At 41.2% G+C, this 25,574-nt stretch overlaps 1 protein-coding gene across 2 annotated transcripts in view; it reads right to left on the bottom strand.

The window, feature by feature from the left end:
* Positions 1–300: 300 nt before the first annotated feature.
* The window catches only part of dpydb (dihydropyrimidine dehydrogenase b), a 159,364-nt gene continuing 134,090 nt past the window's right edge, over positions 301–25,574 (bottom strand). For both annotated transcript variants that reach the window (XM_057333891.1, XM_057333890.1), the window contains 4 exons: positions 19,117–19,296; positions 5,214–5,363; positions 4,687–4,827; positions 301–4,300 (listed from right to left, as the gene is read on the bottom strand). In XM_057333891.1, coding sequence (XP_057189874.1) covers positions 4,136–4,300; positions 4,687–4,827; positions 5,214–5,363; positions 19,117–19,296 — 636 coding nt within the window. In that variant the 3' untranslated portion in view covers positions 301–4,135. The remainder of the gene's footprint in view (positions 4,301–4,686; positions 4,828–5,213; positions 5,364–19,116; positions 19,297–25,574) is intronic.

The following is a 25,574-nucleotide window of genomic DNA, read 5'->3' as shown; positions in this document are numbered from 1 at the left end:
AATAGCTTTAATGATTATAGTCACATTCACATTTACAACTTTGGAGGTACCGGCCGCTGAGTATACCATCAAATAAAACATTTCAAGGGACAGTTCACACCTGTAGAGAACAGGGTTGGCATGGGGGGAATTTGGAAAAAAATGTTATTGCGGAAGCTGGTAGAATGTTAGTGGCATCGGTATATTGGAAGCACTGCTGGACGAATGCCCTTAGATAACATAGCCAACGTAAATACAATTTAAACGATTTTTAACTTGGACCATTGGGTCTAATATAACACAGTTATGGGGTTACTGAGGTGAAATTAAACCATAGTTGCAGTTATAGCTTGCCAGTGTAACAGTCATAGCATGGTACCCTCTACTGGTTAACATTAAGAACTTACACTTAAAGGGATAGTTCACACAACAATAAAAACCTCAATCATCATTTATTCAAAACCTGTATATGACTGTATTCTTCTGTTGAACACAAAAGAAGATATTTTGAGAAATGTCTCAGTGGTTTTGCGTACGAATGAAGTCAAGGGGTCCGATGTTGTTTGGTTACCAACATTCTTCAACATACAGGTTTGAAATGACACGAGGATGAGTAAATGCTGTATAATCGTAATTTAATATGTAAAGAATCATCTTTTAACATCAGAAAGTCCATAAAAGATTTTCACCTCTAAAGTGATTTTTTTGCTTTTCGAGATTCTTTGAAGGAAAAATTGTACGTGCCATGGGAAAGCCCCATGTGAATTAACCTAATGAGCCCATTATTGCTTCCTAATGGACATCAATATTTACCTACTCTAAGGTTCCAGAAATGCGTTTTCTTTGCTCAGTGTGTACGAAAGGAAAAGCATGTCTCGCTCTGTGTGCCTTCAGAAACGACATGGAAATTAGGATAGAGCAGTAGCTTCCTGGTGTCGCATGTGGGCGTTCCTATGGAAAGGTCAATATTATTTCTCTAATACAGCACTTATGTGGGAGAGCAGGAGGAGGAAAAGAGGGAGTGCTCTCGCTCGTCTTATTAACAATCATGAATAATTTAACCTGGCACGGCTGGCCATGGTCCAGGCACATCATTTCTTAATTGCAATCAGAGAGAGGAAGTGGGCTGATGCACGGTGGCGTATGAATGGTGGGTTGGTGCAACTCTAGCCAATGACTTACTGTAATAAGCATCAAGCTTTGCTTCATTGTTGACCTAATGATGCTCTGTGTAAACATGTCCCTTTAATTGGCATCATGTAGCGAATAAAAACAGTCCAACTGAATAACAATCAGTGAAAGGCTAGGCTAGTGTTAATAGATCAAAACTCTGCTCTTTGAAAAGCATGCACGATTTCAGTTGTTGAAATGGGGTTTTGGCAGTCAATAATGAGCATGCTTAAGGGAGTTTAGTAAATTTGCTGAACATTGTCATTTCGCCTGGCCCGGCTGCTAATTTTTCAGAGGCAAACATTTTTACAAAGCATGTTAAGTCGTGGCCAAATTAATGGAGCTCCAGTGCAAACTTTAGATTTATGGACGACCAATTTTCCTTCTAATCCCTTGTTATTGTGCTGTTGTAATAAATGATGAAATAACTCGAGACACGTTTGGCTACTGTTTTTCAAATGCAACGCTTTCCAACATTTCAAACACAAAACGCTCTGTATCTTCGAGATGAAAATGCTAGCAATTTAATTAAGTCCATCTACAGACCGCTCCAGTCTACGCAGCCGGATGTTTGTTTGCAGATGTAACAATCATCAATCAAGAACATCATATTAACATAACAGAGAGTGTTCAGATATCTCAGACTTGTGTTCGTAGTAGCTGCATTGAATGATTTGTTCGGCAAAACAAATCAATTGAGACATTAAAAGTGCTATTCTGATAAATACAATCTGAATGTTTGGTTTGTCTCTGTATCGAAAAGTAAAGCTGTTCTTTCTAAAGTCAAAACAATGAGACATTATATAACTGCAACTAAAATACTGAGACTCACAATTATACTGCAGGAATATTTCATTACATTGAATTAAGGCTCACAGTTGAAAGCATTTAAAACAGCATGTTTATTTTAAAGATTGTTTGCTTATCATGAGAAAGAAATTCTTCAGGTATAAATACAGTGGCTTGCAAAAGTGTTCAACCCCCTTCATTTTATTCACATTTTGTTATGCTGCTGCCTTATCTTAAACTACTTTAAATGATTTTTTTTACATTAATCTACACTCCATGCACAATAATGACAAAACAAAAAAACTGATTTTTGACAGCTTTGCAAATTTATTAAAAACAAAAAACAAAAATAAGTACATTGCATAAGTATTCACACCCTCAACTCAGAAAATGGTTATAGCGCCTTTACAGACTCAAATCTTTTTGGGTATGATGTGAAAAGCTTTACATTTGGCAATTCTCTGTCATTCTTCTCTTCAGATCCTCTCAAACTCTGTCAGGTTGGATGGAGATCATCAGTAGACAGACATTTTCAGGTTTCTACAGAGATGTTCAGTTGGGTTCAAGCACTAGCTGGGCCACTCAAGGACATAGACAGAGTTGTCCATAAGCCACTCTTGCATTGTTTTAGTTGTGTGCTTAGGATCATTGTCATGTTGGAGAATGAACCTTCTGCCCTGTCCGAGGTTCTGAATGTTCTGGGCTAGGTTTTCATGATCATTATCTCCGTATTTTGTGTACAGTCCCTGAAGCTGAAAAACACCCACATCATGATGCTGTTTCCACTACACTTTACTGTTGAGACGGTATTGTACAGGTGTTGAGCAGTGCTTGGTTTTCTCCAGACATGATGCATGAATCTGAGATTCATCAGACCAGAATATCTTGTTTCTGACAGTTTGAAAGATTCGTTGAAGTACGTTTTTGCATATTTTAAGTTTCCATGTGTCTTCACTGAGCAAAGGTTTGAGTCTGGCCACTAAGCCATAAAGCCCAGATTGGTGGAGTGTTGCAGTGATGTTTGTCCTTCTGTAAGTTTCTCCCATCTCCATATATGATCATGGAGCTCAACCAGAGTGATCATCAGCTTCTTGGTCACCGCTCTAACCAAGACCCTTCCTCATCGATGGCTCAGTTTGGACAGGAGGTCAGCTCAAGTAAGAGATCTGATGGTTCCAAACCTCTTTCATTGAGGATAAATGGAGGCTACATGCTTCTGTGAACCTTCAATACAGCAGATTGTTTTCAGAAGTCTTCCCCAGATCTGTGCCTTGATACAATCCTGTCTCAAAGCTCTACTGGCAGTTCTTTTGACCTCATGTCTTGGTTTTTACTTTGATATGCATTTTCAGCTGTTGCACCCTTTATAGAGAGGTATGTGCCGCTCCAAATCATACTTATTCAATTGAATTTGGCACAGGTTAACTCCACTCGAAGTGTATAAACATTAACAAGCAAAACTAATGCTTCTGAGCAAAATTTCAAGTGTCCCAGAAAAGGGTGTGAATACATATGCAATGTACTTATTTTTGTTTTTTATTTTTAATAAATTTGCAAAGCTGTCAAAAATCAGTTTTTTGTTTTGTCATTATTGTGCATGGAGTGTAGATTAATGTAAAAAAAATAATCATTTAAAGTAGTTTAAGATAAGGCAGCAGCATAACAAAATGTGAATAAAATGAACGTTGAACACTTTTGCAAGCCACTGTATATAATGAATCGCTAAGAAACATTACACAAGCACATATGCCTATAGCATAATTATTACATACTCACAATTTTCATTCACATAATTCATTGCTGTTTCAAAAGAATCATTTTTCACTTGATTTCAATATTGTTCATTAGTAAACTACCTGGAATGGTATCTATTTATATCAAAGAAGCAACAGCTCTTAGCCATCCCGATCAATCCATTTCAATTTTGATTGCTAGATCTTTAGAGAGAGGGGGAGCGAAAAACAACAACATTGCAGTCTATTGTTTCGAAATAATGCAACTCACTTTTTGTTCCAGCGCAATTATTCAAGCATAACCGGTTTGGGAATATGAAGCAATTATTTTCTCTGGCTAATTACTCGTTTTCATAATAAAGGTAATTTTTCACACAGCAATTATAAGTGGAATCGAATGCTCTGAATGAGACGTCTGCCCCTCGCTTTCTTTTTTCTCCGGTCAGGTGGAGCCACAGTGTGCTTTAGCAAACGGGATTAACAGGCAGGCCCCTCTTGGGCACGTACCGCGTTGTCCTGGTAACCATTTTGATGCAGTCGATGATGGGGCACACGCTCAGGCAGAGAGTACAGCCGGTGCAGCTGTCCATGATTACAGGAAGATGGGTCTCTGGGTCAAACTTAATAGCCTGCAAAAGAAGAGAAAGGGGAGGGAAAAAGCTATTACATTAGAGCAATTATCGACTCTCCATAGGAGGATTTCCCCACTCCTGGGAGAGCTTTTCAGGGCTGCGAAAAAAAGCAACAACAATGACAGCACAACAGTGTCGTTCTTAAATAGCTGGCCTTCGTCTTTGCTTACCAAGCCTGATTAATTTCAGTCGCTGGCCCTGTACTGAAAACATAAAGGACCAACCTGAATGGCGGTGAACTCTATTATAGACTGACCTCAAAACACAACATATAATCGGAAAACAAACCTCTTTTATTCTCTAAACAAAATGTGATGGGATGAATCGAGGCAGCGTTTCATCTAATTATCTGATTGTAGTTCCTATAATGTGCGTGTTGTTACCTGGTAGCCCGAGTCGTTGCAGGTCATGTAGCATTTTCCGCAGTTGATGCACATCTCCGGATCAATGAGGGCCTGCACTTGTTCTTGGTTGTCCAGCTCCTGGTACGCACCAATGTGCTTTAGCGCTCTGGCGATCACATCCTTGAAGGATATGAGAGGCGGGGATTAAACAGCGAGAAAAACTGAAAGACTCAATTTGAAACGTAGCGTTCCAGTCTTAAGTTAGCGTAATTAAATCAGCACTAGAAGGAGCAGATTTGATGTCTGACTGCTAGTTTGTGATCTCCATTTCCTCCTCGAGATCCCTCACAGCATAATCACCCCGAGGAATAAAGCCTTTTAATGTTATGAGGAGGAACACTCCATGTGCTACAAGAGAGCTTTAGAGATGAATCGAGGGCAGTCTTTTCAAGTTTAACACATAAGTATGTTTTGGTAATACAGCCTAAATACTAAATATTGTGTAAACGGTGCACATTTGTAAAGCCTCTGAAGCAGAATGGTGAGATGTGAAGTTGCAGTCTTACCTGGACACTGGGGATGGGTTTTTTGGGGACGTAAACTCTATCAGCATTAGCATCCGTGGCCACACTGTCGCTGGGGTCCGTCAGGCTCTTCTTGTACTTTGCTATGGCTTGAGTTTTCTTCTCCATGTATGGTCCAAAGCTCGGCAAACTCTTTTGGACAGAAGGATTACAGGAGAAAGATGCTTCTTGTTTAGAGATGTTCTTTGTAGTTGAAGGATGAAATTCTTCAGTTTAATGTAAGCAATAATGTACAGAAAGTCGTATGTTGTGGCAGAATAAACCCTTAGATCAGGACTCTGACACAAAGTAGAGATGAAATATTGATTTAAAATATTTCATAAGCTCATTTGTAACAAATACAAACCTTCGGCGACAAAACATGTTTTCATTTCGGCTTTAAGGCAAGACACAAAGTTCCAACAAGACGAACATGCGATGTGGTTTGTTCCTTTGTAATATAATGTCATGTTATTAATCAGGCATATTTATATTTAATTTATTTGTAAGTAAATTATTTGTAAAGTCAAGATGATTCGCAGTACCCAGATAACACTGTGTTAGTTAGTTTTAGTGGTTGCTGCAACTGACCAATCAGAATTAAGTGTTCGAGACAGTATTATTAAATAAGTTTATTTATAAAAGCCTTGAAATGCTCAGATTTCTCTATAATTTAAAGATCACAGAAAAACTGCAAATGATTGTTAGTAAACTCCTTAATTAACACTTTATTAGGAAAAAACATAAAATTTGACGCATTTTTATATCTAATTGTAGATATTTTTTGTGTAGACATGTCTTATTACTGGTATGTCCACTGTAATGACAGCATACACTGAAAGTGAATTCATATCCATATATCCAAATAAACCCTAAACATGTTGTTTTTACACAAACATAATGGAAGGTGTGCTAAAAACATTTCTGCGATCACGTCCCACATCCATTTAAAACAAAGGTGATTGCAGTTCTATCTGCGCCTCCAAGTCTCCTGCACACGCGTGACCCTCCAGAGCAGCGGGGCTAAAGAGACTATTCGTATTCATAGTCACACCTCCATACCGACGCACTGAGCCTGAGAGCTGGTCATAAAACAAGCCTCGAGTCTTCGCTCTCCAAAGACCTTTCAACAGGAAATGCCGGCTATGCTGACGAGAAATCAAGTTCGCCACAAAATTAGCCATCCTTTTAATGGAGCCATAAAGAGAATCTGCAATGAATTGTTAGGAAATAGTATAATACTACCGGTAATTGCGAGGATTAGCTGGTCAAACTAATGGTTTGACACTAAAATGGTAATGAATGGTAATTTGAGGGAAATGGACTTATGGGTTGCTGATGGCCACCGCTTCCAATAACTGATATTTTCAAGTTGAATAAATGCTCTTTCATGAATGAGGGGCAATTATCATATTCATAATTTGAAACTTTCAAAGATACACCGAATTTTCTTGAAATTCCCTTCTCTCAGCGAAACAACAGTTTTCAGTTTTCCAACCACGGCAAATCCATTCGTCCCGATGAGAGGACATTTAAATTAGTCTAGCGTTTTCCCAGTCACACATCTTCTCAAAGCTGTTATCCAAAACCCGCCTGTAACCCTTCATTTCCACCACGGCCAGACAGAAGAAACTCCACTGCGACTCAAAAAAATAACAATAATCAAAACAGGGCAAAAGAGGTCTTGGTTATTAGCAGTCCATGTCAAACTTCACACTTGTATCTTCTTTTCTTTAAAATGTAACAGAGAGAGAGAGTGACAGAGAGAGAGAGAGAGAGAGAGAGAGAGAGAGAGAGAGAGAGAGAGAGAGAGAGAGAGAGAAGCCTTTCCTAAGCCAGGACCTATCAGAGGAATCAGACAAACAAATCTATGGTGGCGGTGTTGACTGCAGGACTAATGGCTAGCTTAGGGGGGCGCATCCTCCATGTATTTATTTCCCTGTAGAGCTAACACTGGTGGCCCTGTTCTAATCCTGCATAAAAGCATTACTCTCTTAGGCACAGACTGACAGTCTAATGAATCAAGCGTTCCAGCCCTGCAGCAGACAGTCTGTGGAAGCCAATCGGGGGCTGAGGAGATAAACACACACACACACACACACACACGCATTCTCACACACATAAAAACACACAGGCTAGACAGAGATAAGTCATTAACAGTGCATCAGTCACAAAATAAATTGAGAGAACACTAGCTTGCGCATGAACCATGATTACACAGCAACTTTCAATGATACTTTGGTGACAAGTTACTACTTTTTTTAATTTTATATATAGATGGTTTCATCGGATGCACATGCCTTGCCCGAAGTTCACTTCCAGTATGTGTGTGGTTAGAATAAAATGTATTTATTATTTAATTTATATGAATATATGTTAATATTTTATTGCTTATTAATTGTATAAATTGAATTAAAACTACTCAATGGTTATTTATACTTTGCGGAGGTCTACCGGAAGTGAAGTTTGGGCCACATAACGTTTGTTTTTGATGTTGAAACCTCTGTTTGAGGTTGATTTGTGATTACTCATAATTGTTCATAGTTAATGTTATAATGCATTTTTTTCAATAATAAACAACAGGCTGATGGGGCAGTCACACTAGACTTTTCATTCCATTGACTTCCTTTCATATGCATACAAATGCGGAAGACCAGAATTTTTGCTGCATTCCAAAGTTCAAGTTTGGTAAACCCTGACCTGCAAATTCAAAAAGTGTGCCCAATAGAAAGAAGCTTGATACGCCACATCTTTTCAACGAACCAGACTGTATCACAATGTATGATGGGTAATTACGTAAAGTTGAGTGACGCAAAAGGGATTGTTTTGCTAATGGCTCCCTGTAACAATGTTCAAAGTAAGTAAGGAAGGAGGCGGGAACTGGCGAACGTAAAACCAAACTTTTAATAAAATAAACAAACAACAAAACGAAAGTGCCGACAGCTCCCTCAAGGTCGACTGCCGGCCACACAAACATAATAAAACATAATAAAATCCAGGCCTGGTTCTCTCTCGTCCTTCACTGCTGTCGCTCCTCCTTTTATGCTTCCCGAGCTCTGCCGTGAGAGATGCGAGACCGGTGGAACGCGTAGCTGGTTCCCTCACGGCCCTGGTCCTGGCCACGGTCCTGGAGCAGGTATATTAAACTTGGTGTCATCGCTCTCACTCTCTCATACTGGTCACTGGAAGTTCAGCATGTCACCTCATGGCAAAGAACTCTCTGAGGATCTGAATAAAAGGATTGTTGCTCTACATAAAGATGGCCTAGGCTATAAGAAGATTGCCAAGACCCTGAAACTGAGCTGCAGCACTGTGGCCAAGACCATACAGCGGTTTAACAGGACAGGTTCCACTCGGAACAGGCCTCGCCATGGTCGACCAAAGAAGTTGAGTGCACGTGCTCAGCGTCATATCCAGAGGTTGTCTTTGGGAAATAGACGTATGAGTGCTGCCAGCATTGCTGCAGAGGTTGAAGGGGTGGGGGGTCAGCCTGTCAGTGCTCAGACCATACGCCGCACACTGCATCAAATTGGTCTGCATGACTGTCATCACAGGACAGCCTCTTCTAAATATGATGCACAAGAAAGCCCGCAAACAGTTTGCTGAAGACAAGCAGACTAAGGACATTAATTACTGGAACCATGTCATGTGGTCTGATGAGACCAAGATAAACTTATTTGGTTCAGATGGTGTCAAGTGTGTGTGGCAGCAACCAGGTGAGAGGAGTACAAAGACAACTGTGTCTTGCCTACAGTCAAGCATGGTGGTGGGAGTGTCATGGTCTGCATGAGTGCTGCCGGCACTGGGGAGCTATAGTTCTTTGAGGGAACCATGAATGCCAACATGTACTGTGACATACTGAAGCAGAGCATGATCCCCTCCCTTCGGAGACTGGGCAGTATTCCAACATGATAACGACCCCAAACACACCCCCAAGACGACCACTGCCTTGCTAAAGAAGCTGAGGGTAAAGGTGAAGACCTAAATATCTTCTTTTGTGTTCTGCAGAAGAAACTGATAATCCAAGATGGCGCCGCAGATGGCTGCCTCGGTCTGGAGCTCTCCAGTTTGTTTTAGTGTTTTTGTTAGTTTGTCCTGTTTTATGTTTTTCCCATACAAACAGTTTCACAAGAGATGAACTGCTGAACATTCGGCAGTGCACACCATCTGATCTTTTACCGGTTTTTGATTATTCGTACATTTTACTTAACATCGTAGTCGGAGGCGCAGCGGCGCTAACAAAGCGCTCCAGGACACGCAAGCGTGGGAAGCGAGCCGGCTCGCTAATCAGACTCAGAAAGCGCGGCTTTAAAACTGCGCTGCCTAACATACATCTGGCAAATCTGCGCTCTCTGCCAAACAAAACGGACGAACTTCTACTCTACCGGACAAATAAGGATTTTTCAAACTCGGCTGTTTTGTGTTTCGTGGAAACGTGGCTAAATAACTTCATCCCGGACAGCGCGCTACATCTGCCCGGCTACCAGCTGTTCAGAGCGGACCGCGACGCAGACTCAACGGGGAAATCGCGCGGTGGTGGGGTATGTTTCTACATCAATGAAAAGTGGTGTACAGATACAACAGTGATGAAGAAGATGTGCTGTCTCGACCTAGAAGCACTCTTCATTAACTGTAAGCCCTTTTACTCGCCGCGAGAGTTTTCCTCGTTCATTCTCGTGTGTGTTTACATTCCACCGCAAGCGCACGTGAGCGTGGCATTACAACAGCTCGCCGATCACATCACGGACACTGAGCAACAACATCCGGACTCTGTTATTATTATTCTTGGCGACTTTAATCAGGCAAAACTTACACTCGAGCTGCCAAAATACAGACAACACATCACATGCCCTACCAGAGACAAAAATATTTTGGACCATTGCTACACCACAATAAAGAATGCATATCGCTCTGTCCCTAGAGCAGCTTTAGGACTGTCTGATCACTGCCTGGTTCACGTTATCCCAGCCTACAGGCAGAAACTAAAAGCTGCCAAACCTATGGTAAGGACTGTTAAAAGATGGACCAACGAAATAGTTTCGAGTGCACCGATTGGAGTGTTTTTGAAGCTGCTACCAGCGATCTGGACGAGCTCACAGAGACTGTAACATCATACATCAGTTTCTGTGAGGATTTGTGCATTCCTACCAGGACTTCCTTAAAATACAACAATGATAAACCATGGTTCTCAGCAAAACTCAGACAGATTCGTCAAGCCAAGGAGGATGCCTACAGTAAAGTGGACAAAGTCTTGTACAAGCAGGCTAGGAACACATTGACAAAGGATATCAGAGTGGCTAAGAGAAACTACTCTAAAAAGTTGGAAAATCGGTTTTCAGCCAACGACCCTGCGTCTGTGTGGAAAGGCCTTAAAGACATCACCAACTACAAGCCACCATCCCCCAATTTTGCAGGCAATCAACACCTGGTCAATGATCTGAATTACTTTTACTGCAGATTTGAAAATGCTAACTTTACTCCTCACACCAACTCTGACATTCTCTCTACACAACACCTATCACCTTCAGTCACCCTACCTCCTGCACTTCAGATCAGTGAAGAGGATGTGTGCCGAGTCTTTAGGAAACAAAAGACAAGAAAAGCACCAGGCCCAGATGTTATCTCCCCAGCCTGTCTTAAAAGCTGTGCTATTCAACTGGCCTTCATCTTCTCACAGATCTTCAACAGATCACTGGAGCTGTGCACAGTTCCTTCCTGTTTCAAGCGCTCCACCATAATCCCCATCCCAAAGAAACCCAAAATCACAGGACTGAATGACTACAGACCCGTCGCTCTCACATCTGTGGTCATGAAGTCATTCGAGAGACTGGTACTGGCTTATCTGAAGGACATCACAGAACCCTTACTGGACCCCCTGCAGTTTGCCTACAGAGCAAACAGGTCTGTTGAGGATGCAGTTAACATGGGGCTGCATTTTGTCCTGAAACATCTGGATAGACCAGGGACCTATGTGAGGATCCTGTTTGTGGACTTCAGCTCCGCTTTCAACACCATCATCCCATCACTGCTCCAGACAAAGTTAACCCAGCTATCTGTTCCTGGCTCTATCTGTCAGTGGATCACCAGCTTTCTGACAGACAGGCAGCAGTTAGTGAGAATGGGGAAACTCACATCCAGCACCCGCACAATCAGCACTGGCGCCCCCCAGGGGTGCGTTCTCTCCCCACTGCTCTTCTCCCTGTACACAAATGATTGCACTGCCCAGGACCCTTCTGTCAGACTTCTGAAGTTCGCAGACGACACCACACTCATTGGCCTCATCCAGGATGGTGATGAGTCTGCGTACAGACAGGAGGCTGAGCAGCTGGCTGTCTGGTGCAGTCATAACAACTTGGAGCTGAACACGCTTAAAACAGTGGAGACGATTGTGGACTTCAGGAGAAACCCCCCTGCACTCCCCCCTCTCACCATCATGAACAGCACTGTGGCAGCAGTGGAGTCATTCAGGTTCCTGGGCACCACCATCTCTCAGAACCTGAAGTGGGACAATCACATTGGCTCCATTGCTAAAAAAGCCCAGCAAAGGTTGTACTTCTTACATCAGCTGAAGAAGTTCAACCTACCACAAACTCTATTAAAACAGTTTTACTCAGCTGTCATAGAGTCTGTCCTCTGCACATCCATCACTGTCTGGTTTGGCTCAGCCACAAAATCAGACATCAGAAGACTACAGAGGACGGTTCGGACTGCTGAGAAGATCATTGGTGCTCCCCTGCCCACCCTCCAAGAACTGTATACATCCAGAGTGAGGAAAAGGGCTCAGAAAATCACCCTGGACCTCTCACATCCAAGCCATCATCTCTTCACAATGCTGCCGTCTGGTCGGCGCTACAGAGCACTGAGCACCAAAACAACCAGACACAAAAACAGCTTCTTCCCTCAGGCCATCTACCTCTTGAACAGTTAAATGTTTTTACACACCGTGCAATTAATAACCCTGTGCAATAATAATTAAGTGCAATATTAATTATTTCCTCCAGATAATACACTATCTATTTTTTTACAACTTTTTTCTGTAAATTATATTTCATTCATTCTGCTGTATATAGCACATACCCTGTACTACAATAGTCTATTCTTATTTTTCACGCCATATGACCCCTTTAAAATATGAGCTAATCTGATGTCCAAAAATTACAAGGACTTTCAGTAGACAGTCTTCAACAGGACAAACACCTGTTACAATACACACAGGCACATGTCAAGAAACAGCAGTAGGACCAAAAACCCTTGAACAAGCCTCAGATCTCCCCAGAACCACATACAAAGCGACTGACCACCATTTTGCCTTCAGCAGTCTTGAGTAAGCGCAGAACACTTAAATGGCAACCAGCGGAAATCCCAGACGCCCATTAGAACTTCATGTCTTCCAGAGACACAAACTGCAGTCAGGCAAACCCACCGCAACCCCATTCAACCCTATTAGTTAAGCTTTCTCTCCCAGTCTCTATCTGTTGTTTAGTGACGGGCTACAGCGTATCTGCTTTATGCTAATTTGCTCTAAGATCATTCAAAGGATTCAAAGGAGAGTCTACAAAGCGATACTTTTAACAATGGAAAAGAAAAAATATAATGACGGGAGTTGTCACAAAGAAATTTCTACAAAGAAATTGCGAGCGAAGGAAAATGGCATTTGATTTGGGCTGCTGCTAAACAGACAGGTTGAATACTTGTGTATAAAAGCGCCAGCGCTAAATAACAGTTGTACAAATGTGTCTGTGGAAGAGGAATTTCTTTCTTTCAAATGAGAGGAAACGTTTTTTTTCCCCGGGTCCACTCCACGAGGAGTGCTGTTTTAATGAGTGGATCTACACGCACTGCCAAATCTCATGTCCCGGGCAACCAGAAAGCCTCTGCTAATTAGATGCATTGCAGAGCTTTCCAAAACACGGAGCTTGTCAATTCTCCCATCTCCCCTCTGGATTGTAAATCAAGAGTGCAGTGGAGGAAGGAGCACACGTTATGTCAGTGTGGGCTGAGTTATTTAAATTATACGAGAATTAGAATGAAAACCCAGCCTCGTATGTTGTGTTGCATCATGTCGATTGCCAAGGGATTCGACGAGAGAAGCGTTCATCTTTGTCCTTGCCTTGTAATGGTTGGTAATCGGAACAAATCAGCTAAAAATTAAAATTCTGTTTCAAATTTGTGAGGCTTGCTTTTCTCTTTTTGTTTTTATGGAACAATTGTGAAAATCGAGCAAACAATGACAGCATTTTCATTATTGAACTCTTAAGGAGATACACTTGAGATGTTAAAGAAATGCCAGAGACATTGTTGAAAAGCTATTTCAAAAGGACATCAACTGAAACTGTGATTGCTGTCCGGATGTGAAATGAGAAACCTGTCAAGTCCGGTTGGGGCGTCATGAACCGTGACATCGGACGATTTTATTACCTGTGAAAGGTTTGACCTGCAGTACTAACAGAATTATCATATAAAGATATAACCGACTCCATCTTGTGCTCCAGTTTCATTCACAAATACAAAGCTTCTACAAAACCCCACAATGCTGCTTTTACTTCGAGGCCAAACAATGAGTGCGTTTACATGCACAAAATAAACGGATATCTATCAAAAATCAGCTTAAGAAACCTGTTTTCACGTGTTTACATGCATAGTAATAAACCGGCTATGTATAAAACCGCGTTTACATGGAAGTTTGAGACTTGCCGGGTTTCTCGCGTGCAGTGACGTCACCGTCGATAGTCTGTTTAGTAATTAAAAATGCAGCGGGAAAATGGTCAGAAGCTGTATTTTTATATCTCTTCTCATGTACCTGCATATGCAACAATAGTTCTTCATTTCGACGTTTCTACATCAACTGCATGATTCGAGAGTGGACTTTTAATGCGTTATTTTACTATTACTTCCGTTTGGGACTTTTACTATTGCGCTGTCAGACATGCGCACAAACAAAACTGAGAGAAAACCGGTAAAGGCGTTTACATGCAGCACGAAATTGGAGTAATGGACACAAAACTACCTCTGCCGAGTGGGTTTTGCTTACGCCGTTTATGAGCTTTCCCCGATAATACTGTTTTACGTGTTTACATGACCTACTTGTTATCAGCTTATTAAGCATAATCGGAGTAAGACTGTGCATGTAAATGCACTCAATGCCTGAAATGTGGCCTATAACCAGTTTCAATTTATTACTTGACTAAAGTTTAGCAAAGTCTAAACTGCTTGGCTTTTTTTGTTCACTGCCGCATTTTCAATTTACGGGATCCTCTTATATAATGCTACTAAATAACACTGAATAAAAATGACAAAACAATAATCCCCCGAGCTCATGTTAATGTAAGGAGCTCAGCGCTAGTATCATGGTGGGCATTGATCTCTGCACTTTAATTGGCTACAGGCAGTGAATTTGCTCTTGTTTTGCAGAGAAATACTGTAGTAGCACAGACCACACATCTCTCTTTGTGCCTGCTCTCATCAGGGTGCAAAAATAATGGAGACTTTTTCTCAATGTCCTCACTCCATTTCTGAACAGCAGCAAACAGTCAGATGCCAGTATGGGTGTATATGTGTCTGTGTGTGTGCTGGGACCTGTGTTGTACACAACTGGTCCTGTCCCATCATCACAGATTTACAAAGGGCTAATCTTGAGATGCACACAATACTGTTTTTATGATAAAACTTGCATGTATAATATATACATTGTACCTGCAGTGTAGAAAATGTATATATTATACATGCAAGTTTGCAGGTCTAAAAACTAGTGCTGTAGTACTCGAGTCCGGACTAGAGACGTTTTTTTATGGTCTCGGACTTGTTGGTATTTGCACTCGTACTTGGTCATTGGTCTCGCCAAATGTTCTAGTCGGTCTCGATCGAGTCCAGCGATATATGTTTTCTTTTCTCCTTCAAAACAAAACATTGATAAAGCATGCTTCTTGTGATCCAAAAACGAATGATCCGAAATCTGTTGCCGACTCAAGAACGAGAGCCGAGCGTGCTCATAAATTCTTTCTTCACACAGCAGTTCAGTGTGTGCTGTTGATGTAACTAAATAACTCCGGTATATTGGTCCTCGGGACTGTCATGCACACCAGAAAGTGAAGAACTGAATTAATTTTACGAGAGACGCTAATCGCGAACAATTCAGGTGAACTGGTTCGACCGGTTCACTTAAAAGAAAGAACTGGTTCAAATGAACGATTGGTCCGCGGCGCAAACCGTATGGAATTAATGCTTAAAGGAATAGTTTGCCTTAAAAATGAGAATTATGTCCTTATTTACACGCCCTCTTGTCATTTCAAACCTGTATGACTTTACTCTGCAGAACACAAAAGAAGATATTTTGAAAACCGTTGGCAACAGAAAACGTTGTGTTGTGTCGAAACAGAATGGGGTCCCTATATGACACATCACAGCGCTTCCGCCGTGTCACCGTTTCTAGCGGAGCGACACTGACAGGCGTCAGCGTGTCACCAGTGAGTGCTAACGCGAATCGTGACCTTCCAGTGGGAAAGGTAAGATATCAGGACTAACGAAGTCTGAGGGATCTTACCATCGGCCGTACGGGCAAAGGCCTTCTGTTCTCTATAGCTAGATAGCCGCCCGATACCGTAAGGAACACTGGGAAGCGCTGCCTCCTCTTGCAGAAGAGGCACGCTTTGGAGACCACATCCCACCGCATGGGGGGGAATCTGTGGAGATGCCAGCATGGTCTCACCATTGGGAAGAACTCATGGGAAGAAGGCGAGCGGCCCACTCTAACGGGTGCACAACCACAGGTGGAGGTTCCACCGAGGGGAGGTCACAGGTTCACCAATGGGGGGAACCGTAAAGTGAGAAAACATCATACCTGACGACCCAAGTAGGGGAGTCACTACGTATGGAGCACCAGCGCAGATTAAGGGGTTCACCTGACTAGGGAAACTCTACCGAAACCAGGCCTGGCAGGAAGCCACTCCGCCCGGCTCCCTGCCGGAGAAGTGCTTAGTGATGGATGGAATGCCTGTGCTTCTCCGAGAGGGGAAGCAGGGAAGCTAGAATAGCGCACTGACTCACCCGAAGAGGAGAAGGCGCTTTCGCAGGCTTAAGCCCAGCCGGCCTCCAGTCTATCTGTTGGTACAGTGCAGGACACGGGCTGACACGGGCTCTACACAAAGGTTGTAGAATCGTGCAATGTATTGGGCGTAGCCCAACCCACGGGTCTGCAGATGTCTGCCAGAGAGGCGCCCTGAGCCAGTGCCCACAAGGAGGCTACACCCAGAGTAGAGTGAGCTCTCCCTGCAGGTGGGCACGGGAGATCTTGAGATCGGTAAGCTGTAGTGATGGTGTCCACGATCCAGTGCGCCAACCTCTGTTTGGAGACAGCCCTCCCCTTCTGCTGACCTCCAAAGCAGACAAAGAGCTGCTTAGAGCTTTTAAAGCTCTGAGTGCGGTCCAAGTAGAGGTGCAAGGCATGTACTGGACACAACACGGAAGGGGTTGGGTCTTCCTACCCAACAGGGAGCGCCTGCAGATTCACCACCTCAGGCACTCGTTGGACACAGAGAGTGCTTGTAGGTCCTCTACCCTCTTGATTGAAGCGAGCGCCACCAGGAGAGCCGTCTTCATCGTAAGGTGAGGAAGATCGGCTTCCCCGAGGGACTCGAACGGGGGCCTTTGGCGGCCCTCAAAGACCACGTTAAGGTCCCAAGAGGGTATGGGGCGCGGTCAAGGTGGATTCAACCTCCTAGCACCCCTGAGGAACCTGATGACCAGATCATGCTGTCTGAGTGACTTACCACTGACTGGATCGTGATGAGCGGGAATGGCGGCTACATACACTTTCAGCATGGAAGGGGAGAGATTGTCTTCAAGTCTCTCTTGGAGGAAGGACAGCACGACTCCGATCGCACATCTCTGCGGGGCTTCTCCTCGAGAAGCACACCAGGACGAGAAGAGGCGCCACTTAAAGGCGTATAGACGTCTAGTGGCTGGGGCCCTAGCCTGAGAGATAGTCTCAGCGACCGCAGGTGGCAGGCCACTCAGGATCTCCTCGTCCGACAGAAGGGGAACCGTTGGTCCCCATTGACTTGCATTGGTTTGGTGTCCATACAATAGAAGTCAATAGGGACCAATAGTTTTTGGCTACCAAAATTTTTCTAAATATATTTGTGTTTTGCAGAAGAAAATCACAGGTTTAAAATAACAACAGGGTGTGTAAAGGATGACAGAATTTGAAGAAGGTGAACTATTCCTTTAAGGGATAGTTCATCCAAAAAATGTCTCTTAAATGTGTCACAGTAACGTCTTGATTACGGATGTAACCTCAGTTCCCTTTCTGTCAGTCTCTCGACATTGTGTCGAGCCGACAGATGGGGTTCGCTCTTGAGAACCTATCAACTTCTGACTAGTTTAGAAAAGGCCAATGAAATTGGCGAATGAAATTTGCATGCCGGACTCCGCCCCCGGATATCCGGGAATAAAAGGGAGACGGCGTGCTGCAGTCATTCACCTTTTGGTCTGAGGAGCCTGAGCATCCCTCGACCGCTGCGGCAGGCGGCCAGCGTTGTGGCAAGAAGGACACAACGTCTCGTTCCCTCCATCAGGGAACTGAGGTTAAATCCGTAACCGGGGTTGGGTCTTCCTCCCCGTCTCTAGGGGGAGTGGTGGGAACTTTGGGCACTTTTACCAGACGCCCGCTCAAGTTCGGGACATCCTCTTACCTCAGTCAGAGGCAAGGATGCTCCCGTGCTTCGGGCCAGGGTCACCACCCCTCTGGCAAAATTCTATAATGCTGAAAGAACTTGTTTTTCACACATATCGCACAAATTTGGCTTCAGTTTATAATTTATGATTAGAAATGTTCTTTAGTTAAAAAAACTAACAAAAATGACTAACACTGTACTAGTCTAAAAACTAGTCTCTACAAATATATAGATTATATGTATGAACAGCTATCAATGTTTTAAAACCTTTCTTCCACTTTGCTACTGCAAAGGGTGAATGCAGATTCTGAATGCAATATGAGGACTTGAGGACAACTTGAAGTGGCACAGCTTACCCCCCAGTTTCAGCCATATGCTTGTTTTGCTGGACAGAGCTCTACAGACACCCTGTTGGCATGTGAATGAGAGAGACAGAGAGCGAGAGAGAGAAAGAGAGAGAGAGCGATTTCGCCCCTCATGTTTTTCCAATTCATGTGGTAGTGTAGAAATAGCACTTATCAGTTCACACTGCTTTCCCTTCTATTTCTTTTTACTGAAGCACAAAGCTGTTTATGGAGAGAGAGACATTTGCATATGTTCGTATGTTTTCATTTCTTCGGTGCGTGAATGCGGTGTAGCGTTGGGGAAAATATAGCGCTTATATAGTTTGCCCACAACTGCGAGACCAACGAACATGATCGCGATTGAAATAATTTGCGATATTAAAAATAAATATATGGTAATTCCAATCGAAAACACGGCAGCTGTGATTATCTAACATTTCAGCACCCTTACATTTATAACATACTCTCGGTGAGTAATGTAATTCACAACCAGAGCCAAAAATGAAAAAATAAAAACCTTATTTGATATTGATCGTGCAGTATTTGTTAGATTTAGATCTCTGCACTTTCAAATACATCTACTCCTGCAGAGTCTAGCTGAGGGCCACCATTGGTCAAATAGTCACGAGGTCACCGAATGGTCTCAGGTAGCCCGGAGCTTGTTTCATGCCAATCGAGAAAATGACTTTACGACTGTTAGCATGATCCTTGCGGCTATGTTACTAACATCCACAACCTTATAAATCCTTCATGACTCAAAGAAGCATTATCTCCATCATCAGGCTTATTTTGCCTGCTTAATTGCGACACAAATCACTGAAGGTTAACCGGCAAACACCACGTTTCATTTGCTGAGACTAGCCTTAGGCAACCAGCCACTGAGCCGCTCACCTTTCCGACGAGCTCCTCTACGCGGGGGACAGGTTTGCCCTTCTGGTGGCGTACGGTGGGAGGAGACTGGCCGTCCCAATCGCACAGCTCTTCTATGCTCTTCAGATAGAGCAGTGCCTTCAGGCCTAAACAGTAGTCTTCAATCACTGTGAAGTCCTGGTTCTGCACGGCACTGCATACCTGTTAAATATGCACAGATATATAAACAGACCTTTAAGCTAACAGTGACACACCATCCAGATAAGATGTTAGTGCATATTCATTATCTTCAGTGGCTAAAACAAACAGAATGGAAAGAATAGTTGCCCTGTGCTTTTAAAGGTCCAGTGTATGAAATTTAGCAGCATCTAGCGGTGATCTAGTTCACTCCTCCCCTCTCTTTCGAAGCACTACGGTGGCTGACACAGGACTAAGATGTCGTCACGTTTTCGCTTCTTTGCCGAAGGAGATAATGTATTTACTATGCGCGTTCTGTAGAGCAGTTTGTCCATTTAGGGCTACTGTAGAAACAACATGACGAATTCCATGTAAGGGGACCCGTGTATGTAGACAGAAATACTGTAGCTCATTCTAAGGTAATAAAAACATAACTCTTCGGCATGTAAGGTCTTTATAGACCTCTGAAGACATGAATATTATATTGCATTTCTGTCAATACAGTAGATCCTCCAAAAAATGACACACTGGACCTTTAATATAATTTCATTGTGGTTCACTTTTAGGTTATTTACTTGAAATCTTCAAATAACAGTATGGATTTGAAATGGAAATAATTTTGAAATAATTTTATGTCAATTTCAATTTTTGGGTCAACTGCAAGTGCAGACACAATGATTTTTCTTGTATATCATATCATGTTTTAAACAAAATCTATAAATATTTTTTTCAGAAGAACCTGCAGATGCAAAGAGGAACAATGCAAACACATACTGGACAAATTTACAAATTGTAGGAAATGTAAAAATTGTAGAAATATGCTATTGTAGATATACACTTCAAATACACAGCTATCCTCTACATGCACTGGCCAAAAGCTCAAACTTTACGTTTTCTGGGAACAGAGAATAGGAAGGGTGAAATGGAAGGGTTCATGTGAACGTCGCTGGGGTTCAAATGCTTTCATCTGACAGCTTATCTGACAGCTCTGATAACAACAGCAACAAAAACAGCTGCGGTACCCACAACACCAGGCAGCAGACCTCAGAGTGACCCCTCAGACTGGTTGTCACTTCACTGAAAAATATGACTGAAGACATGGCCACTGCAAGTTGTGTACCAGGGGATCTACTTCCGCCAGATATTCAATAGTTCATGCCAGTACGCTTGTATTGTTCTTAAATGTACTTTTTTTGACAGACATGAGGGTAATTTAATTTTTGTAATTTTTACAATGCTTTCACACTGATTGTCCACCCTTCCACTGCAACATGATTAAAATTATTTTTTTTCTGCTGCTGTGCATTTGAAGAAAAAATACATCCTCTTTTTGAAGACACATTATAAAAAGGCAAAAATCTCTGTCTTCTTTCCTTGTTTCTTCACGGTAACTGGGCAGATTAGTTTTAATAAATGCTCTTTTTGGTCTTCTTTGGAGAGTTCTGAAAAAGTTACATTCTGGCCTCGTACAACAAACTCTTATCTCATAACTGAAAGGAAAATATGTGTTCTCATGAGATGACTTAAATAATGAGATGAAGGCCCGGTTTCACAGACAAGGCTTAAGGCTAGTCCCAGACTAAAATGAATGTGTGACCTGTCTTAACTGAATATAACTTGCTCAGAAATATCTTAAAATATATCAGTGCCATTGTTTTGTCTCGAGTTGCACACCAGTAATGTATTCTTCTAAGGCATTTTTATAAAAGCGACATAAATATCTTAATTCAACTAAGGGATAGTCCTGGCTTAAGATAAACTGTGTCTGGGAAACCGGGCCGAAGTGTCCTAGAAGATCTAAAAAAAAGAGTAATCTTCTCCACAGTGGACAGGATGCTTAACCCATAACCTAAAACATCACTACCCTTTTCTAAAACGTGCAATTTCAGCATTCCTAAGTGATAAAATTACAAACCGGTCAAAATCACAACTAATAGGCTCTCCCTGTTATTCATAAACATTTACTCATTAACTTTTAATCAACGTCACTGAGTGCAGCTGTGACATGTCAGATGGGACCTGGCCCTCCCGACTGAGACTGGTTTCTCCCGAGGTTTTTTCTTTATCATTGGAGTTTGGGTTCCTTGCCGCTGGGCCGTGTTGGCTTGCTCACCGGGAGACTGCTGATATTAGATTAGTTTAAATGTTGGGTAAATTCCGTTAACATCGCTTCGTTATAATGATCTTGCTTGTTCTACAAACACCATGCACTGTACTGTGTTTTATCTTTTCTGTGTTTTTTTGTTAAGCTTCTTATTTTCTCCTGTAAAGCTGCTTTGGAACAATGCACACTGTGAAAAGCGCTATATAAATAAAATTGAATTGAATGTAGCTGGCAGTTGTCTTGCAGGATTGGTTTTAACACTAACCCACAGGTGTTGAGAATACACATGAAAAGCCAACAATCCAAATTTAAATGGTTTCATGCATGCTTTGAAATAGAGATCAAAAATCAATCTCTATTGAAAGAAGACACTTGGCAGGTTATTGCAGATTATGCAAAAAAAATCACTTAAATAGTGATTCTGGGGAAGTTATTTTAGACTATTTATGTTATCTGCATAATTAATAATTAAATAAACTAGTCAAATGTGTATTTTAGAGGCTTAGACATATCCAGTGATATATCTTAGTTTGTCATGATTAGAATTGAATTGTGACATTTTAAAGTAAACTTAAGTGTTCCACTGAAGTAACAGTGTCATTTAAAAGGTTACACATGAGGATGTTGATCATAAATATCTCAACCTCAGTTAAGTCTTTTATTTCACGTATATGAGCTTGAATTAGTTGGTGTAATTAATCAATATATCATCGCCGTTCATCAGTACGCAGATAATACCCAACTCTATTTTCACTTGCAACAGATGGCCACAAATCAATTAGCACATTGTCTGACTGCACAGAGAGCATTATTTGTGAATGTTACAGATCCTTCTGCAACTATGTAAAGACAGAGATATTTGTCATCAGAAATTCTTCAATGCCATGTCTAACTCTAGATCTCTAAAGGTTTATAATTACACAAATAATTTAGGAGTTTTAGCAATGTTTGTGAAACAGCCTATTATCACATTTGAAACATCTCTAAGGTGCTCTGTGAAGTTCTCTCCTCTGCTGACAGTGAAAAAAATCATTCATGCATTTGTTACATCTATGCTCAACTGCTGCAATAGTGTTTTGGCTCCATCAAACACTTCGAAAGAGTTGAAAACGCAGCTGCAAGAATGCTGACTCGTACTAGAATGAGAAATCACATTTTACGCACACTCAGACACTTAAAGGGACAGTTCGCCCCCCTAAAAAAGAGAGTCCTGTCATCATTTGTTCTGCTCACCCATACCTTATGTTATTTCAATCTATCTAATTTTTATTTTAAAAAAAAGGGAAATTAATGAATATTGATGGTATTTGCTGAGAATGGCTCATAGAATAATAGGAGACGGGACACATCCTTTGCATTATCTTTTTGAGATGCTGCCCCATGGACGACGACTAAGGGCAATTAGATGTTCGACGAATCGTTATAAATTCACTTTTGTGCCTGAAGCGATACGTTTATGTAACAAATTGTAGCTGACATTTTTTTCCTTTGTTTTGTATGGTTTTGTATGTTAATATGTATTGTACTGTAGTGTTAAATGTTGGTTGTGTATGTGAAGCACCACGACAGTTTGAATTAAATTTCCCCAAGGGGATTAATAAAGCTCTAAACTAAACTAAAATTTTGACATGCAATGAAAGGAAATAGGGACTGAGGCATAAGCCAAATCATTTTGCTGCATCTTTAATAAATGAATCTATGCTCACAAATCACTTGGCATCTACATAGTTTGAGAACATATGAACATAGCCATATGGCAACTCTACTGCAAGATTTTTAAGAACAATGTTAGACAAACAATGATTCTACGTATACTGTATGTAACACCATTTTTTTGTTCTATTTGTTGTTGTGCAAAAACAGTTTTATTTAATATTCACATTGTATTATCACATATGTATTGCATAACCTGTGTCCAATCTGTTAAATGTCTAGATTTTTTGCACAGATACATAATTTGGTTTTCTTCGTCGCTTTGCAATGCAATGACAACACAGCTAGTTAGAGTACTGTATATTTTTGATAAATGTACATTTATTCATTTATTTATTTAGAAGTTGCTTTTCCAGGTGACAGAAATAGAAAAATTCAAACTAAAGCTTAAGGAAATGAAATCAAGAATATTAACAATGCCGCAATTCCAGAGACAGCAGAAACTGCTAAACAGTATAAAAAAATAAGTTTATGCGAAATGACAAAGATAAAGAGGATTTAAGATGAACAAGATTATAAAGAAGTTGATTCAAAGAGCAGCTCCCCCAAAAAATATCACCTGTAACAACTGACTATCAAATGTTAAATATATAAAAGTTAGCAATATAAGATCTATATACTGTACATCATATGCTATCACAAGTATAAAAGAAATACTTTTGCTTTGAAATCCCGAAATCTCAGTTGTATTTAAAACCGCAGTAGGCTTTTTTGGAATATTGTGGATTGGAGCTGTTTTATGTAACAAAAAAAATCTAACAGGGAAAAATATTCCACCGTTAGCTCATAATGTGCACCAGAGGGATATATATGTATTCTGCAAAGCCCTTTGTACACAAGTTTTTAAAGAGGCTATATAAATAAAGTTGTACTTTCATCATTACTATCAAACGTGCATCTTGAGTTAATGTTGCTCACCGGAGCAGCTCGCTGGTCTAATTCGTGCAGGAAATGGAGGCGCGCTGTTCCCGTAACCCGCCGGTGACACTGATTCAACTCTACTGTGCCGAGGAGTTGGCCACTTTACAATTTCTCCTATTACTACGTGCCAGCACTCTGCTATTACATGTGGGTGTGATTAAAATGTTTTAATTCCAATCTTTTCCCCCCAGAACTCCCAGGCACTTGTGAAATGTTATTTCTACACATAATGAGAGTGTTTTGATTTATTTATTTAAAAAGAGATTTCAGAGGCTGTGGCATCATGTTGAGATAATGGGTTTATTTGCACTAACAACTTGTTCAGAGCAATGCTGTAAATTGCAATTTGCTTTGAGATTGTTGTTGCTGCTCGGCTGCTACGGCGCGGTGTGAGTGTAGCCGTTAGTAGACTCCTTATTAAGGATTGATTAGAACTGACTACTTAATGCACGTGTTGAGACCCATGCGTTTAACTGGTGCTGCAGTGTTGCATCTTGGGTAAAACGGAAATGTTGCAGCGTATAAACGTGAGCTTTAATCTGAGACAAATGGAGCACTAATATTAAAATGAAGTGAGACGTTTTGACTTTAAGGCCTCACAATTTCTACCGAATAAAATATTTTAAAGCTCAGCTACTAAAATATTACATATAGTATAATATGCATATTTACTATAAAAATACACAAACACCAAGAAATATGTTAATTTTTAGTACCTTAAGCTCATTTTAAAGGTCCAGTGTATACAATTTAGCGGCATCTAGCAGTGAGGTTGCGAATTGCAACCAACGGCTCATTCCACCACTCAGCCCTCCCTTTCGAAGCACTACGGTGGCTAACACAGGACATAGATGTCGTCACGTTTTCGCTTCTTTGCTGAAGGAGATAATGTATTTACGAAATGCACTCTGTAGAGCAGTTTGTCCATTTAGGGCTACTGTAGAAACAACATGGTGAATTCCATGTACAGTAAGGGGACCCGTGGTGTATGTAGACAGAAATAGCTCATTCAACATAAAGCTTCATTATGTAAGGTCTTTATACACCTCTGAAGACATAGTTATGTATATTATATTGCATTTCTGTCAATAGATCCTCCAAAAAAATTACACAGCACCTTTAATGCTCGTTTTATTTTAATTAGTGCCGTCATGTGATTAGTCAATTGCAAAATAAATGTTTGGGTTTAAATAATATAAGTGTGTGTGGCGTGTATATTCCTAAATAGACAAACATGTATATATTTAAGACATATGTGTAATATATCTTTCTTTTTATATTTATACATAATATAAATGATATCTAGCTATAAATGTACATATATTTATGAAAAAAATTGTTATTTATACACACACGTACAGTATGCGTGTGCATTTATATATACATACAACTATACACAACACACACACAAATATTAGATAAACACAAACCTTTATTTTGGAATCGATTAATCGTGATTAAAAATCGATAGATGAATCGTGTGTTTGTTCACACCAGCCATGCTCCTACAGAACTTGTTGGAGCCTACATGCTCATCTATTCTCCGACATGCTCCTATTGCTAA

Source organism: Triplophysa rosa, linkage group LG5 (genome assembly GCF_024868665.1).
Source record: "Triplophysa rosa linkage group LG5, Trosa_1v2, whole genome shotgun sequence".
NCBI lineage: Eukaryota > Metazoa > Chordata > Actinopteri > Cypriniformes > Nemacheilidae > Triplophysa > Triplophysa rosa.
The sequence above is the reverse complement of the archived record's forward strand: the minus strand, read 5'-3'. Positions and strand labels throughout refer to the sequence as shown.